The sequence below is a fragment of the Petromyzon marinus genome, unplaced genomic scaffold (genome assembly GCF_048934315.1).
Source record: "Petromyzon marinus isolate PM22_M1 ecotype Great Lakes invasive population unplaced genomic scaffold, UKy_Petmar_22M1.pri1.0 PM_G_Scaffold_142, whole genome shotgun sequence".
Lineage (NCBI taxonomy): Eukaryota > Metazoa > Chordata > Hyperoartia > Petromyzontiformes > Petromyzontidae > Petromyzon > Petromyzon marinus.
In genome coordinates, this window is record NW_027422698.1 from 266885 (window position 1) to 287001 (window position 20117).

At 45.5% G+C, this 20117-nt stretch overlaps 1 protein-coding gene across 1 annotated transcript; it reads right to left on the bottom strand.

The window, feature by feature from the left end:
• Positions 1-328: 328 nt before the first annotated feature.
• LOC142910385 (heterogeneous nuclear ribonucleoprotein L-like) lies at positions 329-12146 on the bottom strand. The gene is made up of 11 exons (XM_076059995.1): positions 12055-12146; positions 11588-11673; positions 11360-11456; positions 9851-9920; positions 6530-6616; positions 5786-6042; positions 5309-5430; positions 4429-4630; positions 3764-3821; positions 2841-2936; positions 329-2383 (listed from the first exon to the last, which is right to left on the bottom strand). Exons 5-11 carry the CDS (start codon positions 6603-6605, stop codon positions 2328-2330), a joined length of 867 nt encoding a protein of 288 aa, XP_075916110.1. The 5' UTR covers positions 6606-6616; positions 9851-9920; positions 11360-11456; positions 11588-11673; positions 12055-12146; the 3' UTR covers positions 329-2327.
• Between the last annotated feature and the right edge of the window lie 7971 nt (positions 12147-20117).

Genomic DNA, 20117 nt, shown 5'->3' on the forward strand with positions numbered 1-20117 from the left:
ATCCCAGGCGGCCTTCAGTTGTATGCGTGCCTCTTATGGCAGCCAGGATGCGTTCTTGATAAACGGAAGACTTCGTGAAACAGCGCTGTAGGAGGTCATCATAACATGCTTCCAATGGAGATGCATTACCGAATGAGCATTGGTTTTCCTCTGACCAAATATGAGCACTTTATTGGGGTATCAGTACCCGCCTTAATTACGATACTGTACACATGATAAATGTTTAGAGTTTTTATATGTATTTAAAACAAGTTCAGTGGTTAAAGACGTAAGAGTTATGCCTGTACATGTGTAGTGGGTTCTTTAAGACAGCGTAGAGACGAATCGGTAGAGGCAATGCTTATTTATTACAAAGGTGCTTAACACAATACAATACAGCCTTCTACTTGAAGGGGTAACGGCCCCTTCACCCGCTGCTAGCTGAGGAGGTACGGCTTCGGTCTAACTCGCCCTATTCCTGGGCTAGGGTCTCGGGGTCCTCCGGCTAAGGGGGTCCTAGGGGAGGCTAGTCTGACCTGACCCAGCCAAGGTACAGGTCTCGACCACTGGCCACACGGGACCCGTCCCTGATAAGCCACCCACACAGACACACACTCACCTAGCCACCCACACACTCAGTCACTCACTCACCTAGCCACCCACACAGTCACTCACCTAGCCACCCACACACTCAGTCATTCACTCACCTAGCCACCCACACAGTCACTCACCTAGCCACCCACACACTCAGTCATTCACTCACCTAGCCGCACACACACACACACACAGTCACTCATTCACGCACTCACCTAGCCACCCACACACTCACTCACCTAGCCACCCACACAGACACACAGTCACTCACCTACCCACCCACACAGACACTGTCACTCATTCACTCACCTAGCCACCCACACAGTCACTCACTCACCTAGCCACCCACACACTCACCTAGCCACCCACACACTCAGTCACTCACTCACCTAGCCACCCACACACTCAGTCACTCACTCACCTAGCCACCCACACACTCAGTCACTCATTCACTCACTCACCTAGCCACCCACACACACTCATTCACACTCACCTAGCCACCCACACACTCAGTCACTCATTCACTCACTTAGCCACCCACACACTCATTCACTCAGTCACTCACCTAGCCACCCACAGTCACTCATTCACTCAGTGACTCATCTAGCCACCCACACAGTCACTCACCTAGCCACCAACACTCAGTCACTCACCTAGCCACCCACACACTCACTCATTCACTCAGTCACTCACTTAGCCACCCACACAGACACTTAGTCACTCATTCAGTCACTCACCTAGCCACCCACAGTCACTCACCTAGCCACCCACACAGTCACTCATTCACGCAGTCACTCACCTAGCCACCCACAGTCACTCATTCACTCACTCACCTAGCCACCCACACACTCAGTCACTCACCTAGCCACCCACACACTCAGTCACTCATTCACTCAGTCACTCACCTAGCCACCCACACACTCATTCACTCACCTAGCCACCCACACACTCAGTCACTCAGTCACTCACCTAGCCACCCACACACTCAGTCACTCACCTACCCTATGCCCAACTTCCTTCATGTCTCCACGCTCATGTTCAATCGATTCCAGTTCGATGTCAAACATGCATCTCTCCATACTTTTATTTTCAAACACTGTTCTATTTTCTCTTGGGGTTTATATTTGCAAGCGTATTAACCTGCTAAATACACGCACTGTACAGAATGCCAACCCATGTTTTTCAATGGGATTTTCAATGAGTCGGGGTATATTTTTACCAGCCCCCCCCAAAAGGGTCTCTTTGGCATTTATTTCAGAGCTCTCCGTTATGAAATTAAATGGGCAATATTAGTGCCATGGGCTACAGCAAGAAAGGAGCATCACTCGTGGTGGGAGCAAAAACTTTGGCTATGAGCAAGTTGAGAACCCCCCCAAATTGTAAATTAATTGGAGCCGCTAAAGTTACGGCACCCGAGGACTGCCAAGTGAAATCTGGTTTGGGGCTCATGGACAAAATAGCAATGCACACGGCAGACAAACTCGGCAGGTTAAGGAGACTAATCATAATTATTTTAATTTCAACATTCTTCATTTCCACTGCGACCTTTAAAATCTTTCGGTGCAGTCAATATAGAAATCTAAATTAATCCTCCAAAAAATGACAACTAAAATGTAAACGCGTCAATTGTACTTTCGACCTATACCCACGGTTAACTTTCAACAAGAGTGATGGGACATTCACAAATAGTACACAAAGTGACAATGATGTTGACACCGACGTTCAATACGGCATGAAACATGTTGAGTTGTCTTCTATGAAGGCTGGGCAGTGGAGAAGCACAGTTTGAGGGTGTAGAGGTATGGAACATCTGAGAAAATAAAAACAGGGGAGCCACATGACGTCTTCACTGGAGCACACAAAAACTTAAAACAATGAAGCAATTCTTAGGAGGGTCTTTGTCGATGTCAACAAACTCGTTCAGGGAGCTAAGATAACGTTGAGTTGTGATAAGTGAAAGTGCTTGGCTATGTCAACTTTCAATTCCATTCTGTATATGCAAACAACAACAACGAAATCCAAATCGCCCATAAATAACAACCTGTTAATATATAATACAACAATCTACAACTGCTTTTGCTTCCTGCAATTTCACCCAAGGCTGCTAGGCAGCCAGTGTACACAGATGGTGCTATGGTAATAACAAGCGCCCCCCCAAATCTGAACATTAGGTGCTCAACAGAGCGTACGACCAAAGATTTGCCGATAATACAGCACCGCTTCAATGTCATCGCACCAACACAAATGGCCAACACCCCACAACTTACTTGCGTTCTTCAGGGGGTGATGGTTAATGCACGCCAGAGCCTCCATGGCATCGTTCTTGGTCTCCCACTCCATCAGGCCGGACATGCTCCTATCGGCTGGACACGTGGACGGACCGTCGCTCATAGAGTCATTTGGGTCGTGTAAAACGCAACACCCTTCGCCATTTTGATTTAAAGCTTTCGTGACTGCAGGGATTCATATTCTTGGTTCTTTCGGTAAAGTCACCACCACGTAGAAGGGAAACAATAAAATAATAAAAATATAACATAAAATTCTCACGACGTTTCGACTGCAACACAAGCAATCATCATCAGGTGTGAAAACCACAGCAAGAAAATTTTAAAAAAGTGGCGGTTATTTTTAACGTTAGCACCACGGAGAGCGATTTGGCAGTTGTTCAGATGGACGAGTCCATCTATGTTCTGAAAAGAGGAGGGGGGAGACGAAAATAATGGATGCGGTCTGAAAGCCACCGTAAGCGTGAACAATCAATTAAGACCCGAAATGGTTTATCAAATCCTTCCAATGATTGCTAAGCCAGAATCAATCTTCTCGGTTGAAATGGTCTGTGTTTGTATATATTTATTATTTTGTTGTTTCCCTTCTACGTGACTTTACCTAAAGAAGCCGTGTTTAAAGGGTGGTGTCAGTCGTCGGTGAATTTCTGCAGCAGGAAGGCTTCAGTCCGATGCCTTGGCTACGCTAACACGCTTCAGTCAGCTTGGGCGCGAGTGAATAGCAAGGACTGCTCTCGGGAGAGAATTTCTCACAGGGTTTCTTGAGCATGGCCTCATAGCACACGTTGCAGATCATCTGGTGTCGTGCTGTAAATCAAGCGACGATTGCATGGAGAATACAGTACACGATTTATTCTGTGCCATGACACGTAAGATAAATAATAAACATACTTTGCGGGACTTACTTTTTCCAGAAAACACTTTGAAAGAGCGGGGCCTCGCAATCGACATTTCGTCGCACAGCTGCGGGGACAGAACGGGCGGCGTTCACGTTATAGTTGGTAACAGTTAACGTGCACCGGTAAAGCATTCGGGAGATGTCATTTTAATTGCGGGCACAAATCCCGTTGTCCATTTTTTAATTTACATTCGCCAGCTTTGGAGCAGTCTTTCAAAGTGCTCAGATTATTGTGAACACCAAGCATAGACTCAGGGGGAATGCAACCATTTGCAGAAACAATGTCCAAAGACTGAAATGTAAACCTTTCGAATACGAATATGAATCGTAATGTATTAAACAGGACAAATTAACGCGAGGTGTTGTCTAGTCTGTAACAAAAAAGTCCCTTTGGAACATCGACTGCATTATTTATACATCTTATGTTTTAACCGCTGAAAGGAAACTACATTACACCATTTTACATTTGTCCCGTCACAGGAAACGTGTCATTGGCCACCACAAACTCCACAACATCAATAGGCTCATCTTAAAAACCCACGATTGTTTCATGTGCAAAATTTGGACTTGAATATTTATAAAAGCTTCACCTGGGAAAACTTTTAAAGAAACCGAACGCGCTCCCCTTCTGCGCTGCTGGCAGCAGGCTGAAGGGGCGGCGGGGGCACGGACCTGCGCGAACATCTCGGCCGTGATGTCCGTGGGCGCGTTGAAGAAGTGCAGCACCGCGGTGGGACGCTGGTTGCGGTTCTTCGCCGCCTTCTCGCTGTCGGCGTAGCGGTGGTTGTGAGAACCTGCGTAGTCCCTGTAGCTGTCGGTGCCGTCCGGCAGCTCGAACGCCTGGCCCGGCACAATCGACCGCTGCCTCGACACGCTGCCGAGACGAGGGCGGAAGGGAGGGAATAGCGCGAAGAAACTGTTTTTAGTTTTTATTTTATCACGTTCCAAATTTCACGTGCTCTTTGGTTCGATTCGGTAAAGTCACGTGGGTAAAAAATAAAATAACAAAAAATCACGACGTTTCGGCCACAACACAAGTGGCCTTCATCAGGTGAAGGGACCGGACTGTCCAGAGGACAGCGTTGGAGTGAAGACAGCAAGCCCAGGTCGCGTCCTTTAAGCTTGTGATCGCGGCATCTTTTGAGGAAGGTCAGCGTCTCGATGAGCTTTGACTTCTTGTCCCGTTGTCTGTTGAAAGCTCTAACAGATAGGTGAAAGCCCTCCCCGTAGAGCTTCAAATCTAGAATCCAAATTTCACGTTCGCTATTTCAATAAAGGCCCTCCCCGTAAAGCTTCAAATCTAGAATCTAAATTTCATGTTCGCCACTTCAATAAAGGCTCTGGACAGCAAGTCACCGGGGTCCTCGTGAGCTGTGACGAGTGTTTCGTTCACGGTATTCATCAGCTCTCTTTTTCACCATCCTAAAATTTAGTCACTTGCACTAAATATTTACTAAAGTTGTCTTCTCTAAATGGAAAGCAGTATCCAATTACATTAACAGGATATGACGAGTTACATTTACCAATTTAACACGGGAACAAAAAGGCTCACCAGAGGTTGATTTTATTTCCAAAGATCTGAGACATATTGAGGTGAAAAACCGCCCTGTGCACGGCGTACTGATCTCCCATCTCGACCATGGCGGCTCCCGGCTTGCTCTTCAGGAACTTAACCTACAAAAATAACAACCCGTAAGACGGTTCAGCATCGCGCAATCTTGCACGAAAATATCTACAAGTTTCGTTGTAACGCATTGTTGAAATGTGAAGTGTTGGCCGAGGGGCCATTAGAAAACATGCACAAAGAACACTTCGCATTGGGTACATTTTTGTAAAGAAAATGACCAAATGTGTATGTTGTCAATCGGTGAACAAATTTGGTCGTGTGAATCTCCCACTTTATATAACACGATCAGCGCACGACGTGCACCACACGCGCGCGTACGCATTGCACCGCGGTTGAACCTTTGGAAGAAAAAAAACAGGGACTCATTTCAAAGCAGGTGCGCGCAACACCCAGCGAAGGCACCTTCTCCACGTCGCCGAAGAGGCAGAGGATGTTAAACACGCGGTCGCAGTTGAAGCGTTCGGCGTCCAAGTCGTACACAATGAGGACCTTGTTGTCGGCCTGCTGGTTCATCATGGCCTGCACGTGCTGGCCCTGGGTACCACCCTGGGGCCCAACCTGGTTGCCCATGCCTACTCCCATGCCCATTCCTCCCCCACCGCCCATGCCGTCGCGGCCAGATCCATAGTCGACGCCCGGTGGTGGTGGCTGCTGGTGGCCTGTGACGCAAACACACAAGAGGGGGAAACGCATAGTGAACTAGCTGAAACTCTCTAAACTTCTCTGAAAAACAGATTTATGACAACCATCATCTTACACACGTGTGCCCTTTCCTATAAGGTCAGGTAACCCAGGAATCACCACTCTACTCCTTGGAGACACTGGAAAACATTGGTCCAGAAGACTCAGTTGCCTAGGGAATAGACTAAACTAGTTTTTATTTTAGGTTGAGGGCCACCAAGCTAGAGCTCTTATTCAGCATAGCTTGTTTTAAATACCCAATACATCTGATAGCTATTGGAAATATCGTCTCTTAAAACACAAAGCAACTCATACGTTGCAATTGTTAATCGCAAAAAAAGGTTTTTAGGATGCACCTTAACACTAATTCCAAATAAGAAATGTTCTCAACAGGCAGCAGGTTCTTTCAATCTGACAGCAAGCTGAAGGAATCCGAAATTATAGCATTCGCAACAAGGGGATTACCTCCACAGTCGCCACCACCGCAAGCGTGTGCTTTGGGATGGTCGCCAAGGAGAGACGTTTGCTTCGCTGGCATCATTGCATTGTCCTCTGAAAACAACAAAAAAACGATCACCAAATTCACCCACGGGAAACATAAGCGCTCATTGCTGCACAAAATAAGGACAATCCAAAAAATGCATTCTGCACCCAGAACATTCACATGACCAACACATTAAGAAATTCCGGGCACACTCCACACGGGGGTGCGCTGCGTCTGTCGATAAAAACAATTGGCGGTATTTTTAAAATGCAGATTTCACATGGCGCAACATAAATAACGAGCACCATACAAAATACAGCGCGTAAAGAAACGCTCATCGCAAGAAGAAGAAAAAACAAAATTTATTGGAGGTGTACAGATGCACGCGACAAATTGTTCCGAGGTGCGGCGTCAGCGAGTGTCCGTGGTTGCCGCCTGCGATGCCCGCTCGTTTCTTACCCAGTCTACGCTTCGACGGGAACACAAAGTTGCCCAGAGTCGGGCGGCGGCTGACGACCCATCGCGAGGAGGATGCAACAGAAAGGCCGGCGCCTTCTTTCCTGCGCCAACAGCAGTCACGCTCGGCACAAATGGACCCCCCCGCGTTGTCCATGCCACCGCACCTCTCGCTCTCCGGCGACCCTTTTTGGTTTGGGGCTTAAAATTGGGACGCTTGAAGTGGGCGACGGGGCCTTACGAACCTTTAAAATGAAAAAGATCGCCGCTTATAAACCGATGCGAAATGCGTTGTGTCTGGCATCAGCAATGTCAAAAGCCTCGTTTGCAAACAAAACTTTAGCAAGGCAGTCTAAACGTACGAGCGTGGAGGTAAATTCTCACCAACGGAGCGATTTTAAGCCCCAAACGCATCGGCACGCGTTCCGTTCGGCTTATTTCCAAGTCCCGTTCGCGGTGAATGCGGGCTTTCGTCGCTCCCGGCTTCTTCGCGGCGGTTCCGGTGCTTTGCCGGTCTGTCAGCGCCGTGTCCCCCGGTGCCTGCGGCTGGACGCAGGTTATCCGATGGCCTCTGCCAAGCGGCACGTGGCGGTTGCGGTGCAGCGGACGCGGCGTGCTGCGCCGAGTGTTCCGTGACGTGGCGCTGCAGGCGTGGGGGGCGCGGGTCGGCCGTGCGTGTCACAGCGGCGGCGGCGTGTTGGTTGCTTGGTCCCCGGTGCCTCCCAAGTGCCGACGAGGATGTCGCCAATGTCGCCGTTCGTGTCGTCGCCGTTCACGTCGGTGGCTGTTGGCTGCCGGGCGCTTGATTGCTCGTGTGTTGCTTGCAAATTGCCTCGTGTGCTTGTGTGCGGCAATGCTCGCAGATGCTCCTTGTAGCGTTGATGTTGGGAGTGAGGAAAATACTCTTCGAAGCGTTTACGGAAATTTGGCGATTAAATCAAACCGCACCGTGTCCCTGAAGCTCCCTTGATAAAGTGGCGAGACTTACCTCTTCGGAAACTAATATCTGTGCGTACACACAATGTACTCGGGACAAAGATACCATTTTCCTGTTCAGGCTCAATCGTACCAAATTAAAAGGGTTACTTTATAATAAGTGATATTTTCAATCGTAAATATCGGCTTTTCTGACATCCTCTAAGCTTCTCCGCTTAGTATCCAGACACCACATAATGCAGTCAAGGTTTCTCAACCCTACAAAATATAAAAACGCAACGTGCAATGTCCACCTCAAATATGCCAGTGAAAGTTGGCACCTACTTCTGATCCAACAGACACACACCCTGGTAAATCTAAATATAAAAGTAAAACCTTGGATTGCGAGTAACTTGGTCTGCAAGTGTTTTGCAAGACGAGCTAAAATTGAAAATAAATATTAACTTGATAAACGAGCGAGGTCTTGCAATACGAGCAGTGTACGTGTAGACACACTTTGTACTGCCGTGAGTCACGTGATCACACAACTGATAGACGAGTGCTTTGATGTACGAGCGCTTTGGATTACAAACACGTTCCCGGAACGAATTATGCTCACAATGCAAGGTTTTACACTGTAGTGTAAAAATGCCCAGCCTTGATACACCCCGAACAACCGAGTACCCGCCTATGGGCCACATGCACTTGACGTTGGGAAAATCTTCAAAGCTGATCAAAATCTAAAACGCCACCAACTTAATGGCAATGTCTATCGCATGTCCAGTACCAGGGCAACAGCTTTAATGGTAACAAAAAAATTAATCCAATGGATTATTGAACACTCCAGCAGCCACATGCCTCCTTGTGAATCCTGTTCTTCACAACATTCACTTATACTGCCACATTGTTGTGAAGGGTAAACTAGAAAAACAAAGTACAAGGGCAGGAGTTTAAAACCAATCTGCCCAGAGTAAACTACGCAAGCTTAGCATGGGCTAAAAAAACACAAAGATTATTTAGTTATATGTTGCGCTAGCTGTTACTACCCGGCTTCGCCCGGGACTTGGATCCACCACGCCCGGCCGCCTTTGTCTCCCCAGTGGCGATGTTCACACACCACAGCAGTTACTCGTTTGAGGCTGAGTCGACCTAGGGGAGGCCCAGGACCGGTTAAAATAATCGTCACCGATGGTGGCGGTGAGCGGGAATCGAACTTGGGTCGCCGGGTTCGTAGCGCAGCGTAGCGCTAACCGCTACACTACGGGTCACGTGACAGATTTGACGTCACAGCTCACTTGCCGTGCAAAAAATAAATGCATTATCGAGCTCCCCCCCCCCCAAAAAACAAAAGTGTATTTGTGTAATGTTTGCACGGTGTACAGTCTGGAAAGTACCCACATGGCAAATTTCCAGTTTGTTGCATGTCGGGAAGTACGCTAAACATTTTGAACAGACACACATATTCACAACTTTGCCTTTTATATATATGGAGAAGATAGGTATAAACGAAAATAACCTTGACCAGCTCTACACAATTGCAGTGATTGCATGATTGATACAAAAGAGGGGAATGGCGTTTCAAATAACTTCCTGTGACAACGACCAAGTTCTGTAGATTGTAAACAGTACACCAATGTGCTTCAAGACAACCAAGTGTCTGCAGGTGTGACATTTTTCTGCAACCAAAATCTCAAGTGCAGAAGCTGCATTATCCTCTTGAGAACGCTCCAAACTTCCCCCTCTACTTGGCCACTGATCTTCAAGTATAACACGGCAAAGCCGGCCGCGTACAGAAAGTCAATGCCTGTTTCATCACGCCGTGCACACCCCCCAGCCCTTGCGTTAAAAACGTCACCCCCCACACACCCGAGGGCTCACCACCACCAGCTGTCGAGAGAGCGCGGCTCTGATATGCTCAATATTGGTCTTACCTTGCTTGAGGCCAGGGTTGGTGAAGTCCCAGGTATCAGAGTCATTTTTAAACACATTCAGACGCGTCGCCTGTAAAGAGGACACAGCAGGGGGAAAAGATAAACATTATTCGTGGCCAGCATATAGGGCATAGATGCTGGGAAAAAATTATATAACTTTAGAACCTTCTTTGGTTCTTTCGGTAAAGTCACCACGTAGAATGAGGATAAAATAATAAAATAAAACAATAAAATTCTCACGACGTTTCGGCCACAACACAAGTGGCCTTCTTCAGGTGAAAGGAACAAACCTGTCGTCCCGACCTTGTGTTGTGGCCGAAACGTCGTGATAATTTTATTGTTTTATTTTATTATTTTATTCTCATTCTACGTGGTGACTTTACCGAAAGAACCAAAGAAGATGAATCCTTGCAGTCACGAAAGCTTTAAATCGAAACTTTAGAACCATTTAAAATTTACAAGCATAATAATTATTAAGCGGTCATTACCCCCGAGACAATTACGGCACGCAACTTGCGGTAAAGCCGAGGTACTTAACGCAACCCTTAACCTCCTGGGAGATAAATGAATAAGAGCTGCCACACGTAGCAAGTCAACGATAAGCTAAACTTTCGCACCGTACGTAGCAAAAGCGTGCTTATCGGAGTTGTGGGAAAACAGTGGCCTTCTGCCACCAGTTTTTTTTTTAAGATCACGTGTTGATTATCCCTCTTCGTTGGAACAAGCTCCCTTCGTGTTTGCAGATAAAAATCGCTATCCCTCGGTGGCCTATTTAAATTCCAAACTTGTTTAATCGCACATAAGTTTGGCATGCTCTGCCTAACTCGGTATTATTTATTCGCAGTGTTCCTCGTGTACTGTAAAGCGTTAGCCTTGATCGTATACCTCAAAAATGTTGAAGTGCCATAACCCCGTTATGAAAATGATGCATTCGTTATTACTGTTCTGTAATTTTATTTCCTGCTAACAATGTAACATCTCCCCTCAGGTACTCTGCAGGTCTCGCAAAGCAGCCTATGGCTGAATGTTAATCACCCGTCACCAAATAAAATCGATTTGAAAACCAACTCTACCCTTCCCACTGGATGCGAATTTTCCATTAACTGGCTCAGGGCACTGGCTCAGATGAGAACCACCCTCACACGGTAATATCAATTGGGAAAAGTTTGACTTTAGACAACGGCAAGGATGCCCGTCATGCACAATGGGTTGTTGTAGGTTGTGGGGCTGTGTGGTGGGCAGCTGTAAAATCCATTGGGTGCATTGTATTTCTATGCTGCCACAATATATGCTACACTCCTTTACCCCGCACACAAGTAAAATAACCCCCACAACAGGCATCGAGTGCGGAAGCCCTCATCTAGCAATGAATTGCCGTGTGTATTCAGCATTATTTGCTCACCAAAGTGGTCAATTCATAATATTAAATGAAATCTTTGGTCTGCGGGTGAAAAAACCCAGGTTGTGGTGCACACACTTGTGAATGTACAAAGTATCGGTTGTACTTGCCCTTGCATAGTCCACTATGAGAGTACAGCAGCCCGAATAGATGTCCGCTCCATTCAGGGATGAGTTCGCTCTCTCGGCGCTCTCAACCGAAACAAACGTGGCCAAAAATTAAGGAAAACACGACCATTTCATTTTAAAAACAATACATTTAGCATCTCCAAAATAACATGTAAAATTACGTGAATGGCGGACATATCGTTACGGTTATGCATCTCGTTGAAAGGATATTCCACAAAGGCCTGCAGGCCATTCTTCCTGAAGATAACAATGCGTTGCAGAGGCCCAAATGGTTTGCAAATGTTGTAAAGCACATCCTGCAGGACCACATGGAGCACACAAACGCAGCGAGGTGATTTTGCACGCATTACCAAGTAAATTTGAAAAGCTTTTTTTCCAGTGAATTTTTAAGATCGAGCCATACAGGACATCAACGCTTTCCAAAATCAACATTAGGTCTATATATTGTTTTTTATTCAATGCCATTGGTGGACTTCAAAGCACAAACAAAAAACACGACTTCAATTGCCTCAAATGAACCAAAGGATCAATGTAATTTCGTTAGCAAAGCCATTCACTGTAATCCAAAACGGACATAATTTCACTCGTATAAATGAAACATGCGCGTGTGTGCGTGGCACACCCGACAAACTATTCACACATTAATGTCCAGCTGCTGTAAGTGTAACAATGCCCACCGTGGTGATGGGGTAGATGGGGTTGAGAATGGTGAAGAGCAGGATGTGGTTGCTGTTGCCGTTGTCCCCCGGGACGCCAGGGCGCCAAAGCTTCTAGCTGGTAGAGAAGTTAAAGTAGGCCGGCTGCCCGCACACGTAGACGGAGCCCTTGGACGAGTAGTCGACGCAGCTGCGGGAGCTCTCCGGGTCTTCAAACTCCACCAGCGCCTGCCGCGTCTTGGGTATCATCACCACGTAGCTGCACGGAGGGAGCGATTCAAACGAGTGCCGTTATTCAAAGATGTGGCCGACTTTAAAACGCATGCCTGTTGTTGTTAATGTTAAACACGAGGTTGGTCTGCTCCAAGTCACCTCATTTGATCTCAAGAAATGTTTCAATGCATGCAACGGAGTGGAGACTGGTTGGATGCAGGTTAGATGCCACGTCCCATTTCAGTTTGGCAGTGTAGTACGTTGGAATTGAATGTACTGTAAGAATATAATTATATTTAAAATACATCTTGAGGGTAATGTAGTCTTCTTCTGTCGATGTATCACCTGACAAACGAAGCCTCTTCAAACGTACATAAACAAGGTACGTGTGTGCACCATTTCAATACGAGATATTAATTTTTAACACGGTTACTAATCACAGTTGAACGTGTGCCGCTTTTGTCAGACGGCACAACAAAAGCAGCAGCGGCACTTTAATTCGGAGGGAATTCGTGACTTGGGGAAATTGAAAAACAAACGGTTTTTGTTTCCATTTAAAGCTTTCGTGACTGCAAGGATTCATCTTCTTTGGTTCTTTCGGTATAGTCGCGTAGAATGAGAATAAAATAATAAATTAATAAAAAAACACAATAAAATTCTCACGACGTTTCGGCCACAACACAAGTCGCCTTCATCAGGTGAAGGGACGAGACTGTCCCATTTCAGTTTGGCAGTCTCGTCCCTTCACCTGATGAAGGCCACTTGTGTTGTGGCCCGAAACGTCGTGAGAATTTTATCGCGTTATTTTTATTAATTTATTATTTTATTCTCATTCTACGCGGTGGTGACTTTACCGAAAGAACCCCAAAGAAGATGAAGTGGTTTTTGGTTGGTCACTTCAGGCTGGCAAGGCCCCGAGTAAGCCACGCACGGCGTCGCCGATCACGCCGTGACGTGGGCAACGCCGCGCCCTCTCGTCCACCGCCACACGCGGCCACGACTTTTTATTTACGGAAGTGGTTCTTGAGCTTTAACCTGCAGCCTTGCCACCCCCCCTTTGGTTCTCAATATTTTTTTTAAAACGTACAATGTTTATTAATTTAGAGGTTTGATGGAACAAAGTAGCGGTGCGTACGTGCCCGTGCTCAATGTGTTTCGATGGATTTACCTTGTTAAAAAATAATCTGGCACGTCTTGCACCCCCAGAAAGGGCATCTTCCACCCCGTGCTTAAGAACCATCGAGTATTTTTGTGTTATGCAATTTCTTGAGTTATTGAACCGAAAATCGGTAATACTCGAATTTCCAAGGTCTACGTTCACTCCACGTCCGCAAACACCACCACCACAACAATAATAACAATAATAACACCAATAACAATAATAACTATAATAACAACAATAATCTTTGTTTTTTTTTCGGTAAAGTCACGTATAAATAAGAATTAATAAAATTACATAATAGCGTACGACGTTTCGGTTGCAACACAAGCAGCCATCATCAGGTACAGAAGAGCTAAATTTAAGAGAGAGGGGAAACACATAACCCCAGATGTATATACAAACACCCAAGTAGGGGGGAACTAACACCGACACAATAGGGGACATAGAGAGAGAAGCATACCAAACAGACAAGAGTTTAGCAGAATTTGGAAACCAAATAAAGCAACACAGACGGTCGGTCAAAACACAATTAACGCAAAGCCTGGTTGATTACGTTATTTCAAAGATTGCTAAATTGCAAGTTAAGTATGAAATTTAAGATACAGATGGCACACACACACATAGACATTCAAGTACAGCAGACCAGCACAGGTACAAGCACACAGTGAAGTCGCCTTAAATAGGCAGAGAAGGCAAGGCTGAGAGACAATGGGACATATTAGCATGAGAAGGCAAGGCTGAGAGACAATGGGACATTTTAGCATGAGAAGGCAAGGCTGAGAGACAATGGGACATTTTAGCATGAGGTATGCATAGAGCAAAGTGGAGCACGGCAGCAAACATTCGGAAGCACCAAGACCGACACACAGGCAGAGACAGCACAGAGAAACAAATCCAAGCACAGACACAAAGGCAGATACACAAGCAGAGACAACACAAGACAACACAAAGACAGACACAAAGATACAGACCTTATACCTCCCCGTAGAGGCGGTTTAAACTTGGTTCAAAGCTTTCGTGACTGCAGGAATTAATCTTTGGTGTTTTCGGTAAACAACAATAATAATACAGCTTTCTTCCCCATGCGGGCAACGGTCACCACCGACTGGTCACCTGACTAGGCCAAAGTACCGCACGGCCTCCACGAGGTCCGACTCGAGGGCTGTGTCCGAGAGTCCCCGCACGTGAACCACAGCCGACGGTGGGGGCTTGTGTGGGTCCTCAAACGTGTCCTGTGCACGTCGGCAAGGAAGCAAACTCAACACGACTATTGTGCAAAGCTGTTGTTTCCTCCTATACCGAGAAGACAGTTTTCAGTTTCATTTATTTGGTATAGCCCTGTGAGCCATTTGGCTCTTGAATCGGGTGCAACCGCAACAAACAAAAACATGAACAATAAAAACATCTTAAAGTGACTTTGTGTGACTGTGCAAACAAAAAATCCAGGAAAAAACAGCAAAATAATCCTTGAAATAGCACCGTACACCAACGCTGTGTGCAAAAATCCCAGTGGGATGCAAGTCAAACAACAACAACCACAAGACAACTAAGATTAAAGCCATCAGTCTAACTCCGTACTACAACAAAACAATCATGGCCAAACCATAAAACTTTTTCAAAATCACCAAAATAAAGCCAAGGCTAACATCGCCGGCAAGTGATATCGGAGCAGATGCAGACACTTGCATTAAAGGGCTTTTTAAATCTGCATCCGTTTGGCAAAAAATGGCCATAGCTCAGTGCCATCATTTCAGTAATCGCTAAGAACGTTCGCGAGTTTAACTTTAAATCTAAACGGCCCTCGAGTTACAAACTCTGGAACTCGCATCCCCCACCGCCAGGTGCGCTTTTGTAGACGCTGTAAAGTTTTATTCCGCAAAGTTTTTAATCACATTGGGGAGGGTCGAAGAGCTACCCCACGACGCTATCGCGTGGGACATTTAACATATCGGTATTTTAACTTAATTAGTATTTTAACTTTTGATTTAAAGCTTTCGTGACTGCAGGGATTAATATTCTTGGTTCTTCCGGAAAAGTCACCACGTAGAAGGGAAACAATAAAATAATAAAAATATAAAACAATACAATTCTCACGACGTTTTGACTGCAACACAAGAAGCAATCATCATCAGGTGTGAAAACCACAGCAAGAAAATTTGAATAAAAGTGGCATTTTTTTTAACGTCAGCACCACGGAGAGCGATTTGAGAGTTTGTTCAGATGGACCAGTCCATCTATGTTCTGAAAAGAGGAGGGGGGAGACGAAAATAATGGATGCGGTCTGAAAGCCACCGTAAGCGTGAACAATTAAGACCCGAAATGGTTTATCAAATCCTTCCAATGATTGTTAAGCCAGAATCCATCTTCTCGGTTGAAATTGTCTCTGTGCTTGTATATGTGGATAGCCTCATGAACGAATTTCTCCTGGTAGGCAATGTTTTTATTCGTGGTCCGCCAGGAAGTGTCTGTGTTGTTGGCCTGACTGGATGTGCTTCACATAATGTTGTTTCAGGTTTGTTGAATTCTCGTCTCTCATCTTTTGCTGTATTTACCTCCGTGATTTGTTCTTGACACCTGATGAAGATCGCTTGCGTTGTGATGGAAACGTCGTGATTGTTTTTTGTTTTAATATAATTTTATTGTATTTCTACATACGTGACTTTACCGAAAAAAACAATGAGTAATGTTTTTATTGTTTCATATTTTTTTATTATTTTAGTTCAGTGCAAAGAGAATACCCACCCTTAGAAGAGAAAACGCCGTATAAAAAAATTACACTGGAAATAGCCCAAAGTGTTAACGAACACGAAATCCACGTTTACCAAAACGCGTTTTACTGAACGTAAGCAGAGCCTAGCGATGCTGTGGTCCGCGTGGTCCATCCCCAACACCAACAACGAGAAGCTCTTCGCAACGGCACTGGAATCTGCGAGTTACAAAGCTAAACAATCACGTTAAATAATATAAACACGGCTGGTGGTGGTGGTGGCACGTCGCCTGAGTGAAGCCTCTGGCCCAGGCCTCACAACGAGGCTCTGGGCGAGGAGAAGTAAAAGAAACATCTTCTCGTTATAAAAACACCTCGTCAAGTCGCTCGTCACTGACGCTCACCATCGCGCCCGCCTGGACGCGGTCGTTGCCTTCGCCATTGACTCCCAGGCGCTTGGCCGCGTGCCGGGCGGCGGAGGTCAACATCGTCGTGATGGCGTGGAGCGCCGGAGGGAATCGATTCGCGATCCTGTCGCTAAAAAACTACGGCCGCGCGGATCGCCGAGCGTCAGCGGCAGCAGCGGGCGGCGGCGGCGGGGCGATTCCAACGCGTGACATCGATTCTCGGATCGATGTGTCCTCTGGCGATGTTCGCGCGGCTTGGTGTGACCCCACAGCCACTCGTCACGTGACGCCTCTCTCGGCCGACTGGGGCCGGCGACGGAGATCTGAAGCAGTCGTGGGCCTCCCCCTAGGTCGGACTCAGACTACAATTAAATTTGATTATATTTTTATAATATTAAATAAATAATAATAAAATGATAAAAAATACTCAAATTTGATTATTGTAAAATCATTATAAATAAATAAAAATAAATTAAAAATAATCAAATTTGATTACTTTTAAATAAGAATAAATAAAAACCAAATTTGATTATTTTAAAAATAAGATTAAATAAGTAAAAATTTATAAATTAAAATAATAAAATTTGATTATTTTTTTAAATAATAAATGAATATCCATTATAAGTTAAAATAATCAAATTGGATTATTTTAAATAATAAATAATAAAATAATTGCCCAATTTCGATCACTTTAACATAATAAATCAAGGCAGAAATATTTAATTAATAATTTCGCCTTTCTTTATAACCAAATTTTATTATTTTATAATAATAATTAATAAAACTTACAAATAATCACATTTGATTATTTTAAATAATAAATAAATTTTCCTTTAGTATGTAACTAATCAAATTTGATTATTTTTAAATAAGAATAAATATATAAAAATAATCAAATCTGATTATTATATGAATTAAAAAAGAGGGATGACATTGTCATCCTCTCAGCCGACAAGGTCAATGCCACTGTCATCGTGGATAAAATACAATATAACAACAAAATTCAAGAATTACTCAACGATGGTAGCTATACAAAAATAAAAAGAGATCCCACCAACAGCCTCGTCATACAATCCAACAAAATCATTTCTGATTCAACCGCATTAATTGATCAAACCAAACAGTTCTCGTTGAAACCTTCTGCTACATGAAGTAGATACACCCCTTCGTCTCATCGTCTCTACTGCAGTGAGGGAAAAAAGTATTTGATCCCCTGCTGATTTTGTACGTTTGCCCACTGACTCAACACTGCCCATAGACTCAACACTGCACCATAGACTCAATACGTCACCATAGACTCAACACTACACCATAGACTCAACACTGCACCATAGACTCAATACTGCACCATAGACTCAACACGTCACCATAGACTCAACACTGCACCAAAGACTCAACACTGCACCATAGACTCAACACTGCTACCCATAGACTCAACACTGCCCGTAGACTCAACACTGCACCATAGACTCAACACTGCCCGTAGACTCAACACTGCACCATAGACTCAACACTGCACCATAGACTCAACACTGCAACATAGACTCAACACTGCCCATAGACTCAACACTGCCCACAGACTCAACACTGCCCATAGACTCAACACTGCCCACTGACTCAACACTGCCCATAGACTCAACACTGCACCATAGACTCAACACTGCACCATAGACTCAACACTACCCATAGACTCAGCACTGCACCATAGACTCAACACTGCACCATAGACTCAACACTGCACCATAGACTCAACACTGCCCATAGACTCAACAATGCACCATAGACTCAACACTGCACCATAGACTCAACACTACCCATAGACTCAACACTGCACCATAGACTCAACACTGCCCATAGGGGGATCCCTGCCTAGGGGTGTGAGGGGTCAAGGGGATCCCTGCCTAGGGGGTGTGAGGGGTCAAGGGGATCCCTGCCTAGGGGGTGTGAGGGGTCAAGGGGATCCCTGCCTAGGGGGTGTGAGGGGTTTTACCGGCACGAAGTTTTCGCCGAGGAGGCTTCGCGGTCCGCCCCTCTAGGCCGCTGTAACTTTATTGACACCACGTGGTGGCTGTAACTTTATTGACACCACGTGGTGGCTGTAAACTTTACTGACACCACGTGGTGGCTGTAAACTTTACTGACACCACGTGGTGGCTGTAACTTTATTGACACCACGTGGTGGCTGTAAACTTTACTGACACCACGTGGTGGCTGTAACTTTAGTGACACCACGCAGTTCCTGTAACTTTATTGACACCACGTGGTGTCTGTAACTTTATTGACACCACGTGTGTCACTGTGTGTCACTGTGTCGCTGTGTCACTGTTTGTGTACACTGTGTGTGTACACTGTGTGTCACTGTGTTTGTGTACACTGTGTGTGTACACTGTGTGTGTGTACTGTGTGTCACTGTGTGTGTGTCGCTGTGTGTCACTGTGTGTGGGGAGCGATAGTGTAGCGGTTAGCGCGCTGCACTATGAACCTGGCGACCCGGGTTCGATTCCCGCTCACGGCCAACACCAGTGACGATTATCTGAACCGGTCCCGGGCTTCCCTTAGGTCGACTCAGCCTAAAATGAGTACCTGGTGCGGTGTGTAAACATTGCCACTAGGGAGACAAAGGCGGTCGGGCGTGGTGCTGGCCGCCCACCCCCTCGTGTACCGTTCAGGCCTTCATAGGTGCTCGCTAACAGGACTTGCCCCTACAGTCTAAGGCTATATGGGGGATCTTTGTATCTTTGTTTTTGTCACTGTGTGTCGCTGTGTCAGTTTGTGTACACTGTGTGTGTGTACACTGTTTGTGTACACTGTGTGTGTGTACACTGTGTGTGTACACTGTGTGTGTACACTGTTTGTGTACACTGTGTGTGTGTACACTGTGTGTGTACATTGTGTGTGTACACTGTTTGTGTCCGCATTGAACCGAACCCCCTGCAAGGCCATCTACTTAACGTTGAGAGAAAATTCACACGAAATGTCCTTTGCAATGAAGTCTTCCAGATGTAAATTGATACAAGCTTTTAATGAAGAAATAAAATCATTTAATTCAAAACACAACACAATTGAAAGATGTTTCATTTTAAAACTTCAAAACGGAGCATGGGGTACTTGCGTGAATGCGTCCTTCGTGTGCAAATGTTGTGACTTTCCTGGCCTGAAGGCCGTCAATGTGTTGGACCCTTAAATGGTGCACAGCGTCTCAACAACAGCAGTGGGGTTTGCTTCAACCGATAGGTTACGAACATCCAGACGTGAATCAGCAAGGAGCATTTCTAGTCCCAGTTAGACAAAATCTACGTCAACACGTAAGACAAAATTACAATTCGTGTTGTAGAGAATGTACCTCCTCCTATACGTGTAACTTTTAAGTGGTATGCCTTGTAACTGATAAATGATCCGAGCGTGCTACCTATTTCAAAGACAATGAGTTGCTCTAGATGCTTCATGAAACACAAAAGTACCCTTTGACCTGTATCACAAGAACAACAGGTCTCACCTGAGTTCTCTGTACAGGTTACTTTCAAACACACACACACACTTTGTCCTAACATCACTTATTCAATGTTTGACCCTTATAGATCAAATGTTACAAGTA

Coding starts and splice junctions, on each gene's coding strand:
- LOC142910385 (XM_076059995.1), bottom strand. CDS start 6,605: ATGATGCCAGCGAAGCAAACGTCTCTCCTTGGCGACCATCCCAAAGCA. Junction 6,043..6,529: donor CGGTGGTGGCGACTGTGGAG/GTAATCCCCTTG, acceptor TTTGCGTCACAG/GCCACCAGCAGCCACCACCA. Junction 3,822..4,428: donor CGGCCGAGATGTTCGCGCAG/GTCCGTGCCCCC, acceptor CTGTCCCCGCAG/CTGTGCGACGAAATGTCGAT.